General features: G+C 45.9%; 2 protein-coding genes across 2 annotated transcripts; both read right to left on the bottom strand.

Moving 5' to 3' along the window:
• Positions 1-6,974: 6,974 nt before the first annotated feature.
• Positions 6,975-8,402, bottom strand: gja3 (gap junction protein, alpha 3). The gene has a single exon (XM_068572015.1). It carries the CDS (start codon positions 8,400-8,402, stop codon positions 6,975-6,977), a length of 1,428 nt encoding a protein of 475 aa, XP_068428116.1.
• Positions 8,403-12,060: 3,658 nt separating this feature from the next.
• Positions 12,061-16,168, bottom strand: gjb8 (gap junction protein beta 8). Its single transcript, XM_068572816.1, has 2 exons — positions 16,053-16,168; positions 12,061-14,152 (listed from the first exon to the last, which is right to left on the bottom strand). The coding sequence occupies exon 2, from the start codon at positions 14,122-14,124 to the stop codon at positions 13,321-13,323; it is 804 nt and encodes a 267-aa protein (XP_068428917.1). The 5' UTR covers positions 14,125-14,152; positions 16,053-16,168; the 3' UTR covers positions 12,061-13,320.

The following is a 16,168-nucleotide window of genomic DNA, read 5'->3' as shown; positions in this document are numbered from 1 at the left end:
AACTTTGTTAGCATCTCTTGCGTTAGCTTTCCATTAGCATCTCTTCCTCCTGCGTGTCCAGTAACACGTCCCTGGTCTGTCCACATGGACTCTGGGTGCTGACCTTCCTCGCTATCATGTCTTTTTTAACAAGGTGCCTGGTGGACATGACACTAGTGTTATCTGGAGATGACTGACAGCAGGAGGGGGCGTGGCCTGTCAACACCCCAAGGAGCCAGATACAGGAAGTCCTGTTGGAAAGGTTAAAGAGGAGAGATGTGTCTGTTCACCGTGCAGGGAGTCGACGCTTTCAGCAGCAGGTTTATCCACATTTGGTGTCGACCTGTCAATCACCGTGTAGCCCCGCCCCTAAAGCGTCCTGTTTATGGTCTGTTTGACTAACAGACCATAATGTACTAAATGAACATCATGCTGTATAGAAGAAGACTAGAAACTAGAGATTGAGACATAAACTCATGTTTACAATGTTTACTGAGGGAATACATGAAGAGAGAAGTAGAGTCACTTATATAGACTTCTATACAACCAGAGGAGTCGCCCCCTGGTGGTCAGGAGAGAGAATGCAGCTTTAACACATGAAGCATAGACTTCTATACAACCAGAGGAGTCGCCCCCTGGTGGTCAGTAGAGAGAATGCAGCTTTAACACATGAAGCATAGACTTCTATACAACCAGAGGAGTCGCCCCCTGGTGGTCAGGAGAGAGAATGCAGCTTTAATTTCACAGAAGACAAAACATGGTCATCGACCAGTGGCGAGCACCGCCCCGTGTCTCCCGATAGGGGGCGCCACGCCCTCGCTGTGACCCCAACAACGCCGCCTGAGCTTCTGGTTCATTAGCCGTCTCCATCAGGAGCTTAGAAGAGCTTCTGGTCAGAGACTCCAGACCGACATGACTCCCACCCTGCGCTCCACTCAGAAGAAGCAACGCATGAATCTTTTTTTTTTTAAGTGGGACAAACGGACCAACAATCCGTGCGGGTCGCTTCACTTTAGTATTTGTATGTTTTGGGCTGGAGGCGGACGAGCGACGGCACAAAACCCCCAACTTTCTGTTTTTTTTGAAGAGGCAAGCTGTTTTCTTTCTGTGCTCTCGGTCCAGAGTTGGCCAGACTCCAGTAACTCGTCCCATTGATGGAAAGCTCAAACGGCCCCGTGCACACACACACACACACACACACACACACACACACACACACACACCGGCCCCGGGGGCCCGGGGCCGGTGTGTGTGTGTGTGTGTGTGTGTGTGTGTGTGTGAAAACATTTTTCACCCTCGTGGGGTCTTTTTTTGTTCGGGCTCAATCCCCCGGCTCTTTCAGGGGAAAGAAAGGAAGCGCTGCGGTCAGCAGGTCATGTGGGCGCGGCCCGGGGGCCGGACTAAAGGGCCTCTAATCTTCAATCACATGATATGGACTAATGTCGCCAGTTAATGATAAAACAACAGCGCGCGTGTGTGTATCAGTGTGTGTGTTGATGCAGTGTACAGCTGCACAGAGGACAAGCGGGCAGGAATGGATGACAACTGCATTTCTCAGGCTGCGTGCCCCAACACGTGGTGCAGGGACCGGCTGCGGGACGGGGAGGAGGGTCCAGCCGGCCGTGTGGGTCAAAGTGCAACGCCGATGGGCCCCCTCCTTTTTTATACAAAAAGAAAACATCCACTGAGGAGCGATTATGTTTCACTGCCTTGTTTTGTTACCCTCCTGCAGAGACACACACACACACACACACACACACACACACACACACACACACACAGGACAGTGTAACCTTGGCTGTGACTGGGGGAAGGGGGGGGGGGGCCTTGGATTAAGTTAAATTTAGGATGGCCGGACCCTGTGAGTGAGAGCAACAATCTCTTGCATCAAACTTAACTTTTTCCAAAACGCCCACTGGCTGACACACACACAAACACATACACACACACACAAACACATACACACACACAAACACATACACACACACACACACACACACACACACACACACACACAAACACACAACTTTCCGTTCTTAAAAATACATCTTAAAGCAGCTCTTGCCTGTTACACTAAACTAAACTTTAAACCGCACTACAACTTTTATTAATCTTATTTGTATTTTTTCTTGACTGTTTTAATGTTTTCAAAACTGTTTTTAAATCTGCTTTTAATTATTTTAAGTGAAGCACTTTGAATCGCCTTGTTGCTGAAATGTGCCATACAAATAAACTTGCTTTGCCTAAACCGCAATGCATGATGGTTAAGCTGAACTAACAACATAAACTAAATCCCGCAGACTGTTGGTCACATACTTTATTATCTGTATTTACTATTTGTGTACTTTTAACCACAAAACATTTGTTTTTGTCAAACAGCACAATGTCCAGGTCACGAGCGTCGCCTGTGAGGAGTCCACCAATCAGACGGCGGGGAGCGAGCTTTAGGGCGGGGCTACAAGGTGAGTGACAGGTTCGACACCAGCGGCGACACGACGCCTCTCCGTCGCTCCTCTTCAGTCCTAATATGGTCGCTTCCTGTTATCTGGTGGCAAAGAAAAACATTCCGGCGACGGTCGTAATCCAAGATGGCGACGGCTAAATCCACAAAATGAAGGATTCAAAACATTCGTCCACAAACTGACAGTCCACTTCTTACCTACAGTCTGAGGTTATTGTTGGTTATTCCATCTATTTCATCCATTATCACAAATAACTTTGAAGTTGCATCAGCTGATATTTAAATTTTTCAAAAAAGAAGTTTAACAGTCTGCTACCAAACCAGAAAAAGTTTCTTTCAAACAGTCCGACATGTTTCCATGAGCTCAGGCCTCCCAGAAACAAATTCATCACACTCCTGAAATACATAAAGGGGCCCGAGGTATTTGTGCTGTGGGCTGAGTGTGAATTTGTTCGGTGATTAAAGGATAAAAATAGCGTTCAGTCTGCAGAGCGGCGAGCGCTCCTCCTGCTCTCGACCAGCGTTTCCACCTCAGAGGAGACTCAGTGAATAAAAACCCTCACCAGGGGTCAACATGTGGTTATTGGGTTTGTTTCAATTAAAAAAGCACGTGGTGATGAATTTATATACATTATTAGATTAATTGTCTTCAGGAAAAGGGCCTGCAAACAACTTTTACTTTTATTATTCAATAATCTGACAATTATTTTTGGACTATACGTTTAATTTTTTTGTTTTGTTTCTCCAAAGCACAAATTTAATATCAGTTTTATGAAATTAAACATTTGAGAGCCTGAAAACAACATTTTTTGCCATTTTTGGTTTACAAATTACTCTCTGGAAATATTTAATTTTACAAATCTATTAATCGATAAATAGTTGCAGCTCCATCAAGGATTTAAATATAAATAAAATCATATAGTTTTAATCTGTTAAAATATAAAAATTCCAGGTGAACTACTGTTTAAATCCCTGACTGAGTGACGGAGCTTTTCTCCCCTAAAAACACACAATCATATAATAATAATAATAATAATAATAATAATAATAATAATAATAATAAAGTAAATATTAGTAATAACTCTACGTCTCTACGTCTCTGCTCCTCAGTCCAGATATGGTCACTTCCTGTTCGCTGGTTGCAAAAAAAACAAGATGGCGGCGGCCAAAATGTTGAACTCGAGGCTTCTAAACATTTTTCTGTGGCCGGAGGGCAAATATTCACGTTAATTATGATCATTTACCATTTACAGGTGCGAGGAGGTACTTCCAGTCCCAACGTTAGCTGATTTTCAGCATTCACGGTCCCTTCGCTCCTGACGGAGGTCGTGATGGATGTTTGACTCTCAGGTGGTAGACTGACACGCCCGTCTCATTTTAATTATTCCTGGACGGGGTTATGAAGAGTCTCTGGCTCGGCGTCGCATTCTGACGCTCGCTGTTGGAATGAAGGAGGTCGTAGTTTAAAGCGTCTCCAGAGAGATTTATACCAAAGACCAACAGGAAGCAGGTCACATGACCAGGAGCCACAAGCTGCCAGAACTGATCCGATCTTCTGATATCTACCAAGCTCCAGTCTTCTATTGACCCAGATCTGGTTGTGTTCAACTGTAAGTACAATTTTGAGGTAGTTGTACTTCCCTTTAGTATCACATGTTCTGCAACTCCGACTTCCACTACATCACAGATACACACATTATACTGTGTGCGACGCTACATTCATTGTTTACTTAAGTCACTGGCTTCAACGTTAAGGTAGCGTTAAATGTATTAATATAATAAAAATATACATTATTATTATACATTATTCTGAAAGAACCTTTCTGTTTTTTTTAAATAAGTATATTTTCATACTTGCAGTATACATTTTTACTTCAGGAACATTTTGCATACATCACTTGTAACTATTTCTTCACGGTGTTGATACTGCTTCTATTTAAAATATGTAAAATATCTGAGCCCTTCTTCCACCACTGCACCTCAAGCTGCATGTCTTATCTGCTGTTTGACTATCTACCTCTTCAGTTGAGCCCTGAAATACAATTCTTATATATAAATACCATTTCAAACCCCGAAAACTGGACAAGTGAAAGTCTTCAGAAGTTGCGTACGATGTGCAAAAAGCAAGAACAACAAATAGGGTACAAAATTTTTATTTAGTAACAGTTTTGTAAACATTTGAGGTAAATAAACATTTACATCAACTTGTTCTTCCAGAAGAATCATTCATACACAAGGCACTTCTCTGGTTTAAGACAGCGATGGAAACGGCTCGCTGGTGGGAGCATTGAGAGATGGTCCCTGTACACTCTGACGAGCCAGAGAAACACGAAACAGGAGGAGAGAGATTTGGCGGGTACAACGGGCTTTGAACACAACGTCAGGGCTTCGTCTGCAGGAGAAGGGAGGAAAGGGAGAAGGAAGAAGGGAGGAAGGGGAGAAGGAACAAAGGAACAGCTACCCAGCGAACATCGCCTCAACAGCAGAGTCTTCTGATACGAGTCCCAACCGCTTCGTGAGAACATACGCAGAAAAACACAGTTTTTTTTCATTTTTCTATCTTTTGCTGTTGCCTTTTTTTCAAAATCTACTTCTTCAAACTCATTGTGATCTGAACTTCAGATAAACAACAGTTTTTTATTAATACCGCCCGTTCGGCAACGAGCCACTGCGTTTTAGTTTTAAGACATTTTTTCCTTTGAGGATCATAGATTGCCAGTTTTCTCTCTCTCTCTCTCTCTCTCTCTCTCTCTCTCTCTCTCTCTCTCTCTCTCTCTCTCTCTCTCTCTGTGTCTCTCTGTGTCTCTCTCTCTCTCTACTTCTACCATTATTAGCAATGCAGGACAGCATTTTTTCTTTCCTAAATGTGCAAATCTTTATCAACTACCAAAATGTAAACTTTAGGGATCAAAAACAAATGCAGATAACAGAGATTGTTTAGTTGTTTTGTTGTCATTTTGAACAACATAGATTGGGAAAAGGCTGCTTTTTCTTATGCGTTGTGCAGGTGTGTGTTCTTTAAACAACTTAAGTGAGACAGAGTGTGAGACATTATACCTATAAGAGTACATATACTCTCACCCCATACAGTACATGCTGTAAGCCCAGCACTCTCTAAAACAGCAGGTATCATGTCAGGCTCTGACTCCAGTGTACTAACCTTCACATTAACCGCTTGTTGCACAAAAATTACAAATTATTGTCCAATGCAGCTTTCCTACAGTCTTACTGTCTCTTTCTGCGTCAGAGGTGAACTCACAGGACGCTGCGATGGATTAAAATCCTCATGAAGCTGAAAGTAAGAAGAATCCCCTTGTTTTGTGAAGCGAGTGCCTGCTGTGAACGGACCGAACAGCACCGTGACAAGAGTCACCACGAACAAAAAATAAATAGAAGAATCCGCCCGAGGTCGACTGCCCCCTTGTGGCGGGTTGACACTTGCGACATTGCGTCGTTTTGTCGTTATTTTATCGTAGCAATCACAAACCGACAAGTTATGAGAAAAAAATAGCACGTTTTAGAAGTGAAATGTGTGTGATGGTGAAAATCATGAAGGTCTAAATCTTTTGGTGGGATGTTAAAACACACGGGGGGGGGGGGGGGGGATGTATCTTTGAGATATGCAATATGTTTTGGTTTGTGCAGGAAGTGAAGAGCGTTTCCCTCCCAGGAGATGTTGACTGAAGGCGACGGCGTCAGAGACGATTTTCCTGTTTTGTCAACTCACAACAGGGCGAGAAGTTTTTTAATCTCTTGTGTCATCGGTAAAGTAGCGCTCGTAGCGACCCAGGTGCATTCTGGGTCATCACAGGAATGACTTCCCCTCGCAGTTTCGACCCATGTTTAATCTAAGAAATATCACAGTCCATCGCCCTCCGTTCCTTCTCAGTTGCAGTCTTTGTAGTCTCTGCAGGAAGCGCCGCAGTGGATCATGGGTAAAAAAAAAAGAATGAATAAAAAGCGTTGCCGTGCGAGTTCGGGACGTTGAACACAACGAGTGTTTGTTGGGTGAGATTCAGGAAGTGCTGCAGAAAAAGAGCTTCAAGGTCAAAAAGGTCAAACGCGTCTCCAGAGACATCCTGATTGACCATCGTCTGGCTGCACATCAGTTCTTTGTCCAGATAAAATGAAAAAGAAACATATCCAGCCATTGATTTTTTCTCTCGAGATTTCGCTTGTAATATTTTGTCCTTTAGGCTCAACAAACAAAAACGAGAAAAAAAAGTAGAGAAACACTGAGATCTCCTCCGCCGTCAAAGGAAACACGAGGTGTCCATGTTGATGCTTAACTATGACATCACAATGTCCTCCGCTGCCTTCGTCGCGCTGCAGGATCACAGTAGTGCATCAAGTTAAGACCGGCCAAAAAGAAGAAGAAAAGAAACTCTGCAACTCACCGATTGCACTAAAAACCAACGACTTATTTTCACATTAACCGAAAAGTTTTGGGGTTTTTATTCTGCTTCCCCGTCTCTTTGTCTCTTTGTCACATTTTCTTTTTCTGGGGAGTGTTTTGGGGCGAAGCTGAAGAGATTCAGACCGCCAGGTCGCTCGGCCGGGCCCTGACGCTGCTGCTCTTGCTGGCGCGACTGAGCCGCCGAGGGTCCGAGCCGAGCGTCACCGGAGGCTCGTGCATCTCCACGGTGGTGGTGGCGGCAGCGGTGGCGGCAGCGGCGTCGGCGGCGCCTTCCTCATGCTCGCTTTTCCTGCCGCTCCAGCTGCCTGCGTTGGACGCGATGCTGCTGCCGGAGGCGGCGGCGGCGGTTGAGTTGCCGTTGCTGGTCAGAGGAAGCAGCTGCTGCTGCCGCTGCTCGTCGGCGCTGGTGGAGGAAGAGGGGGATGGCGATGGCGGGGCGGAGGCCTTCATCTCCAGAGTCTGCTGCTCGGTGGCCAGGTTGGCCCAGTTCTGCTGCGCCGCCAGTCGGTGGTTGTTGTTGTTGATGTAGTAGCGGGCGGAGGAGGAGGGCGAGGGCCGGCGGAGCGGCTCCTCCCGCTGGAGTTCGTCCACCTTGAACTCCGCCGAGGGCGTGGCGGCGGCGGCGGCGGCCGGCAGCGGCGGCAGGAACGCCCCGCTGCCCGCCGCCACCTCGGTGTAGTCGGGAGGGCAGCTGAGGCCGGAGGGGGCAGTCCGGCAGGCCGAGGCCGAGCACGCGGGCCGCGCGACCGCGACGTCGCGGCTCGCCGACTCGCGGCGGAGCGCGAACTCGTTGGACACGCCCTGCTTCACCTTCTTCCACCCGAGGTGGTAGATCTCTAACAGATTCAGCAAAAGAGACACGCAAGCCACCACAAGCATGAATATGATGAAGATGGTCTTCTCCGTGGGCCTGGAGATGAAGCAGTCCACGGCGTTGGGGCAGGGCCAGCGGGCGCACTTGTACAGCGGCCTCAGCTGGAAGCCGTACAGGAAGTACTGGCCCAGGATGAACCCCACCTCGAACAGGGTCTTGAAAATAATGTTGAACACGTACGTACGTAGCAGCGCGCCCCGGATGCGGATTTTGCCGCGCTCGTCCCTGATCGGCGGCTTCACCTTCTTGCCTCCTCCTCCTCCTCCTCCTCCTCCTCCTCCGCCGTTCCTATACAGGAGTTCCTTCTCCTCTCGGCGCCTGTTGGCCTTGCGCGTCTCCTCCTCCTTCTCCTTCCGCTTCTCCTCCATGCGGACGATGTGCAGCACGTGTCCCAGGTAGATGAGCGTGGGCGTGGACACGAAGATGATCTGCAGCACCCAGAAGCGGATGTGCGAGATGGGGAAGGCCTCGTCGTAGCAGACGTTCTCGCAGCCGGGCTGCTGCGTGTTGCAGGTGAAGTCGGACTGCTCGTCGCCCCACACCTCCTCGGCCGCCGCCCCGAGCACCAGGATCCTGAAGATGAAGAGCACCGTCAGCCACACCTTGCCGATGACCGTGGAGTGCTCCTGAGCGTTCTCCAGCAGCCGGCCCAGGAAGCTCCAGTCGCCCATGCTGCGATGTCGGGATGTCCCGCCTCTGGGGGAAGTTCAGGCTGCAGGGGACGGAGGAAGAGGAGGAGGAAGAAGAAGAGGAAGTTAAAGGAAGGAGCAGAAGTTGGTCTGAACACACGCGACCTCACCAGGACACCGCCACGAGCCGCCATGTTTCTCTTCTTTTTGTTGTTTTGTAAGCGCTCAGCGGAACATTTTCTTTATAGAGAAGTGCATCGTAGGCGTCGGATATCGAAAATAGAAACACAGGCGAGTTTTACTGTAAAGACCAGCTGCTGTTCTCTCTCTCTGTGTCGGGCCTGTGTCTCTCGCTCGCCCGCTCGCTCCACTGACCAGCAGGCATGTGCTGAGATCAACATTATCATGGTGGAAAACAGCATTTAGGACACACACACACACACACACACACACACACACACACACACACACACACACACACAACTGTAACGCTAAAGCGCCGGCGATGGAATGGAAAAGCTTCACTTCAATCTCAGAAAATACGTAAAATAATAAATCAATGTCATCGTTTGAAAAAGATGAAAGCGGAGAACGTTTTGTCAATTAATCTTCTGTCAACACCACAGATTTAACACAAAGTTACACAAGTTTAGTAAACAGGCTCCTCCAAGTTTGTGTTAAACAGATTTTATACTTACAGACACAGAAATTTGTGTTTATATTCATTTAAAACACAGGTAGATGTGTTTTAAGTAGATAAAAACACATCTACCTGTGGCTTTTATCCACTTAAAACACAGATATCTGTGTTTTTATCCACTTAAAACACAGATATCTGTGTTTTAAGTGGATATAAACACATATAACTGTGTTTTTATCCCATAAAAACAGATCCACAGATGGACTACATCACACCGAGCAGCGGAGACACTTACTAAAATATTCTGGTATTAAAGGTAATAAATCCATGGACGAGGGTTCAGGATATGTTGGACACCTGGAAGAGAAAACACACGTTTAGTCTTTTATTTTCCACAGCTCTGTGTGTGTTTTGAACCCTCCGGATGTGAACCCTCTGCGTGGCTGCAAGTCGGGATTCAAACCCGCGTCCTGCGTCCTCTGGCTCCTCCTCGCTGGAGGCCACGCCTCCGAGCGTCCTGCAGGTGTTTCAGGTGTTCTGCGTGACGTCAGCTGCAGCGACAAAGCCGACGCTGCCAGAGAGCCGGCGCTTTGTGGCCTGAAGCCGCTCTTCATCCCCTCAGGACCCGCTCACAGTCTGCAGGCTCCATCACACCAGTGCAGACACGATAACGTCTGCCTCAAAATGATTTTTCATGTTGTTGATGGATTAGAATCAAATGTTTTTACAGAAGGGATTCATCACATCTCTTTGATTTACTCCAAAAACCAGAAAACACTGTCGACAGACACTAAAAAAAATCGATGTTCTTATGACTAAATGTTAAATAAATGAGCTCATGAATGTGTCAGGATGGATGAAGGAGTGAAGTTTGGTGACGTAAGAGCTGAAGAGAGACCTTTAAAGAGAAGATCAGTGACTTTACACACTGATGAAGACTCTGCAGGTGAAGAGCTCACAGACACTTCACACTCAGAGGAGATTCATGAGTTGTAAAGTTGAACTATGCAAATGAGGTGTTATGTACTGGTGAGCTGAGGAGAGAAGCTGCAGACAAAGTAGTGAAATAAAAGTGTTTTGTTCTAGTGGAATGGAGATGGAGCAGTGCGTGAAGGGAAGGGACTCAAACCGACAGCAGAGATGTGTTCAGTGTTGTTCCGTCATACCTTCAGGCCGCAGATGTGACACTAAAAACCAGAAGGATCCATCTTCATCCCGGCGCCGTCATCATGCGGCTGCAGGACGTCCTGCCTGCGCCCCGGCCAGCGAGGTACACTGCGACTAGTTATGGTTAAACTAGTAATGGTTAAACTAGTTGTAGTGGAGCCTATGAATAAATGCTGCCTCTCGCACTCCCTCACGCACACACTCCTCCAGTCTGCGCGTCACTGTTTCCTCCCGCAGGCCGTGAACTTGCGCAAAGTAATTCAATCAAAAATGTTTTTTAAAAGAAGATAGAAGTTCCTCGGTGTTTTTTCCTCGGTGTGTTTCCTCGGTGTGTTCCCTCGGTGTGTTTCCTCGGTGTGTTCCCTCGGTGTGTTTCCTCGGTGTGTTTCCTCGGTGTGTTTCCTCGCGCTGGGCTCGTGGACTCGCGCGCAGAGGGACTCGCTGGCTCCCGGTTCCTGCCGCGGCCGGACTGTCACATTGTGAGGCCATGCATGAGTGAGTCCGCACTGTCATCCGCATGGCCGCGGACACACACCACGCCCACGAGCCACCGACACCATGAGGGAGGAGAAGGAGAAGAAGCTTCAAAGAACGTGCGTAAAAGTTACCAAAGTCGCGTAAAAGTCGCCAGATTTAATCCATTAATCAGTTTATTCTCTTCTGAACATCCGTGATCCATGAAATCAATGCGACACCTCTGCTCAGATGTTACTGTACGTTTCAATGACATCAATGAACAGAATGAGCCTCATATTCTCATGTTTCACTGCATCGCTCCAGAGAAAAGACACGAGAGGAAAACAGGAAACTTTTTCTACTTAAAGTTTTATTAATTATTTACAAACGTGATTTCTTCTTTTTTTTTAAATGTACAAAACACAATTAGAAACATTTTACTGTCTTCATGGGTTCATTAGTTTGTTGGAATCTCTTTCAGGAGATCAAAGTGTGCTTTGGCTGCTTCAGAAGGCGAGAGGTCAAAGGTCACGAACACGTGACCTGAAGGTTATGATTTATTTTACTGTAAACAACACAGATGTGACGAATTCATCTCAAGCTATTCCTGGAGCCCCGCCCCCTCCATTAGCCCCGCCCCTCCATGCCATTAGCCCCGCCCACCACCATGATGCCTGAGTGTCAACAAAAGGCTCGTGTTGCCGGTTGAGCCCAAATATAAAGTCTGGGAGGGGTTTCATTTACAAAATCATGAAAATTTAACAATTTTATTATTATATCTTTTATTAGTAATATTATTTTTGTTCAAATTAATAATTCAATCATAATATTAAAAGATAATAATAAAATGGGGGATCATGAATGGGGTTTTCAAAATAAGAGCATTAATAAAAATAATGGGTTTATAATACAGACAATACAAAAAAAAGTATGCATACATATATATATTTATATATATATAAATATATATATATATATATATATATATATATTTATATATATATATATATTTATATAAACACGTTTAAAATGTCTAATTTATTAATCTTGCTTTCTAAAAGAAACTCTTTTGAGCATAAAAAGCGTGCTATAAGTTACAAAACACCAAATTCTATATTAATTAATAACTAGATTTAGAATATTTCTAGTCAAGCATCTTTTCTAATGTGTGTGTGTATATATATATATATATATATATATATATATATATATATATATATATATATATATATGGCTCTTTATTTTAAGACTCATCCAGATCAGTTTGTTCGTCACACCTGTGATATCTTGTGAATATGTATTTTATTTTGTCACGTCTATGTTCCTCCTCTCAACACATTGCATCTGGTCCTCGTGCTAAAATGTGATCATATTATTTATGACGCTGCGGAGAAAAACATCGCTGTCGCTCCAGACCTTCATATTTGTAAATATTTCTTTCTTTTTTTTTATCAAATAACGTGCAGGTGTGAAAACATGCAAAACATCCTCATGTCACTCAATGAAGACCGGTCCAGTCTGTGAGTGGCAGGTTACAACAAAGTCTTCATCAGCATCATCATCATCGTTGTGCAACACACTTCTTGCTCATTATAAACCCACCAAAATAAAAGCATTATTTAAAGAAAACACATTCAACTATGAATTTTCCAAACTTCACGCTACAATCACTTGATTCAACGCTGCAGATCACCAGCAAGTCAATTAATGTAAAAACACGTTCAAAACGTCTTGTAAACTAGACACTAGAAACATATTCATAAAGGCACTTTCTCTTTCTCTTTTCTTCTTCCTGCTTCATTTTTCTCTGACTTCATTTGTTTATCTTCCTCCTCCTCTTCTTCATCAGCAGACGCGTCCTTCGGGCCTCAGAGGAAGGCGCTGCAGTTCCTCGTGGAACCAGCAGGCGTCACTGTCGACTGTTTCTTCAACAACAAAACATTCAAGCAACTTCAGACGGATCAATAAGTTAAAGCTGTCGCTGTGTGGGGCAGCGAGGCGACGCGTCAGCTCACCTGGAGGAGATATTACAATATTTAATATTCAACGTTTCACCTGGAACTCTTTGATTAAAGGGGGATGAACCTCTGCGCCTCTAAAAGCTGCTTCGCCTTCAAATTTGCTGCAGAGATTTCATCTTTTTTAGTCTCTGTGTTTCAGTTTATGGGCTCTTTAACTTTAAAGAACAACATTGACTCTGTTCATCAGCTATTTTTACTCTTTTCACGTCAGCGTCACGTGACGACAGCGTCAACGCATCGGGAAGCACTGAGAGCAAAGAAGCACCAGGAGGCCGTCGTTCGGGTCCTGTATTGGAGTTACGTTGTTTTTTTAACGTACGTTTTGAAGCTCAGTCGTCGTGTTTTGGGTCCTAAAAACCTAACAAAGTGGTTTTGTTGATTAAATGAAATGAAATCAGTGAATTTGTTTGCATAATGCTTCAGAAAGTGACGAAGTCCGGCCTATTTCATAGGCTGGTTTCGTTCTTTTGGGGGTAATATTTCTAAAATCATACAAATATAACAGGAGTGTTCAAATAATAAGTGTTTAAAAGAGTTTGTTTGATGGATGATGGATGGCTCCCTCGGCTTTTTGCCCAAACCGCCGACGGCTTTGTCAACTTCCGTGAGGAAACTCTGAAACCGAACGAGACAGCTGGACGTAAAGGTTCTGGGTTCTGGGCCTCCGCTCGGCCCTTCAGCACATCTTGGTGTCCGGGTGCGAGTCGGTGGTGAGCAGCAGCTCGTTCTTCACGTTCTGCAGGTGGCTGTTGTCCAGCAGCGCGATGTCCGAGGTGGCGTACGGGTGCTTCCTCTTGTTGGCGCGCGCCGAGCAGCGCATGAGCGCCTTCACCACCAGGTAGCCGAGCTCGGCCACGTTCAGCACCATGCACAGCGTGGACGACGACACCATGAAGATGGTGAAGACGGTCTTCTCCGTGGGCCGCGAGATGAAGCAGTCCACCTTGTTGGGGCAGGGCCACTGCTCGCACTTCACCAGCCGCGGCATCTGGAAGCCGTCGTACACGAAGTAGAGCGCGTACATGAAGCCGCCCTCGAAGACCAGGCGGAAGAAGAGGCTGCAGGTGTAGGTCCACCACAGCGAGCCCGTGATGGGCAGCCGGCGCTTCTTCAGCGTCTCCAGGTCGCTCGCCGACGCCTTCTCGGTGCCGTTGGAGGCCAGCATGGTGCGCTTGTCCCCGCGGTTGCGGTAGGCCACGTGCATGGCCACCAGCAGCGCCGGCGTGGACACGAAGATCAGCTGCAGGCACCACAGGCGGATGTGCGACACGGGGAAGAAGTGGTCGTAGCAGACGTTCTTGCAGCCCGGCTGCTGCGTGTTGCAGGTGAAGTCCGACTGCTCGTCGCCCCACACGCTCTCGGCGGCCAGGACCAGGATGGTGATGCGGAAGATGAAGAGCACCGACAGCCAGATCTTCCCCAGGCTGGTGGAGTGCTTGTTGACGCCGCCCAGCTGAGCGTAGAGGGCTCCCCAGGACATGGTGGAGGAGGAGGAGCAGGGTGGAGGCCTGCAGGGGGAGGGAGGAGGGAGGAGAGGCGCTATGAGTCCCTTCTGTTGTGAGTACACCTGGTCATGAGTACACCTGGTCATGAGTACACCTGGTCATGAGTACACCTGGTAGTGAGTACACCTGGTAGTGAGTACACCTGGTAGTGAGTACACCTGGTCATGAGTACACCTGGTAGTGAGTGCACCTGGTCATGAGTGCACCTGGTAGTGAGTACACCTGGTCATGAGTACACCTGGTCATGAGTACACCTGGTCATGAGTACACCTGGTAGTGAGTACACCTGGTCATGAGTACACCTGGTAGTGAGTACACCTGGTAGTGAGTACACCTGGTCATGAGTACACCTGGTCATGAGTACACCTGGTAGTGAGTACACCTGGTCATGAGTATACCTGGTAGTGAGTACACCTGGTAGTGAGTACACCTGGTCATGAGTATACCTGGTAGTGAGTACACCTGGTCATGAGTATACCTGGTAGTGAGTACACCTGGTCATGAGTACACCTGGTAGTGAGTACACCTGGTCATGAGTACACCTGGTAGTGAGTACACCTGGTCATGAGTACACCTGGTCATGAGTACACCTGGTAGTGAGTACACCTGGTAGTGAGTACACCTGGTCATGAGTATACCTGGTAGTGAGTACACCTGGTCATGAATACACCTGGTCATGAATACACCTGGTAGTGAGTACACCTGGCTGGCTGCACTGTTCACAAACACGTGCAATGTTTTTGTGTAATGTTTGTGCTCTGACACGGAGGACAGCGGGTCAGGAGCCCTTCAGCTGAGAGGACGTGCTGCAAGACGCTGACACCGGCCGGGAGGAGACGCAAAACCACCACAAAGAGACACAACATGACCACAAAGAGACACGAAACAACCACAAAGAGACACTAAACAACCACAAAGAGACACGAAACAACCACAAAGAGACACTAAACAACCACAAAGAGACACGAAACAACCACAAAGAGACACAAAACAACCACAAAGAGACACTAAACAACCACAAAGAGACACTAAATAGCTTTAAGGAGCAACAAAGAAACACAACATGACCACAAAGAGACGCAGAAGGACATTATTAATGATGTTATGATGCAATGTCTAAAAATGCAATATTGTTTTGTTTGTCATGTGTTTGTTGTGTTAAAATTGAGCTACAAGTAATTTTCGTTGTGCATCCCTGTGTTGCATAAGGACACACAAAGAGACAGAAAAAGACCTTAAAGAGACATTAAAAATACCTTAAAGAGACAGAAAAAGACCTTAAAGAGATATAAAAAGACCTTAAAGAGACAGAAAAAGACACAAACTGTCTGAAGCTTTAAAGCCACAGAAAGAGGAGACACAACAGCAACAGAAGTCTTAAACAACAACATGTGTGGTTCTTGAGGTGATGAAACATTTCCACTTTATTAAATCATCCACAGGATGATATGGAGTTAAAGTAAAGTCTGAGAGCAGAGTCTTAGACCAGATGATGTGAATCAAACATGTAAAAGTTGTTTTTTGTCATTTTATAAAATAACTTTTGAAACCAGAAAGTTTTTAAACACGTTTGACTCGTTAAAATCATGTCATCATTAATCAGATTGTAAATGAACACGTGTTACATCGAGCTCCTTCACACTTCCTCCACCACGATGTTTGTACCGTAGTGATTTATTTAAAGAGATAAATACAGATGACGTCATCTGCATTCCTGCTGTCTTCATAAGCAGATCAGTATTTAACATGTTGATGTTTCCCATACAGTTTAAGAGAATCCTCCTTCAATGTGAGTTTAATAAACATATACATGCTGAATATAGTGATGCTCCTTATAATTAACACTGCTGTGAGTCTGTAAAGGAACACAACACGTCTGAAGATTATAACACAAATGACTCACCTGTTTATGTAGAGATTAAATATTTAAATGAAATCAGCCAGGAAGAGAAAATGAATTAATCCTGAATGAGTTGAAGTGAAGGAGCAGAAGCGCTGCGGGTCTTGAGGCTCTGCGGC

The sequence above is a fragment of the Clinocottus analis genome, unplaced genomic scaffold, assembly GCF_023055335.1.
Source record: "Clinocottus analis isolate CAN_PGR_092001 unplaced genomic scaffold, fCliAna1.0.p SCAF_12, whole genome shotgun sequence".
NCBI lineage: Eukaryota > Metazoa > Chordata > Actinopteri > Perciformes > Cottidae > Clinocottus > Clinocottus analis.
Note: the sequence above shows the minus strand (reverse complement) of the source record. Positions and strands in the feature narration are given on the sequence as shown.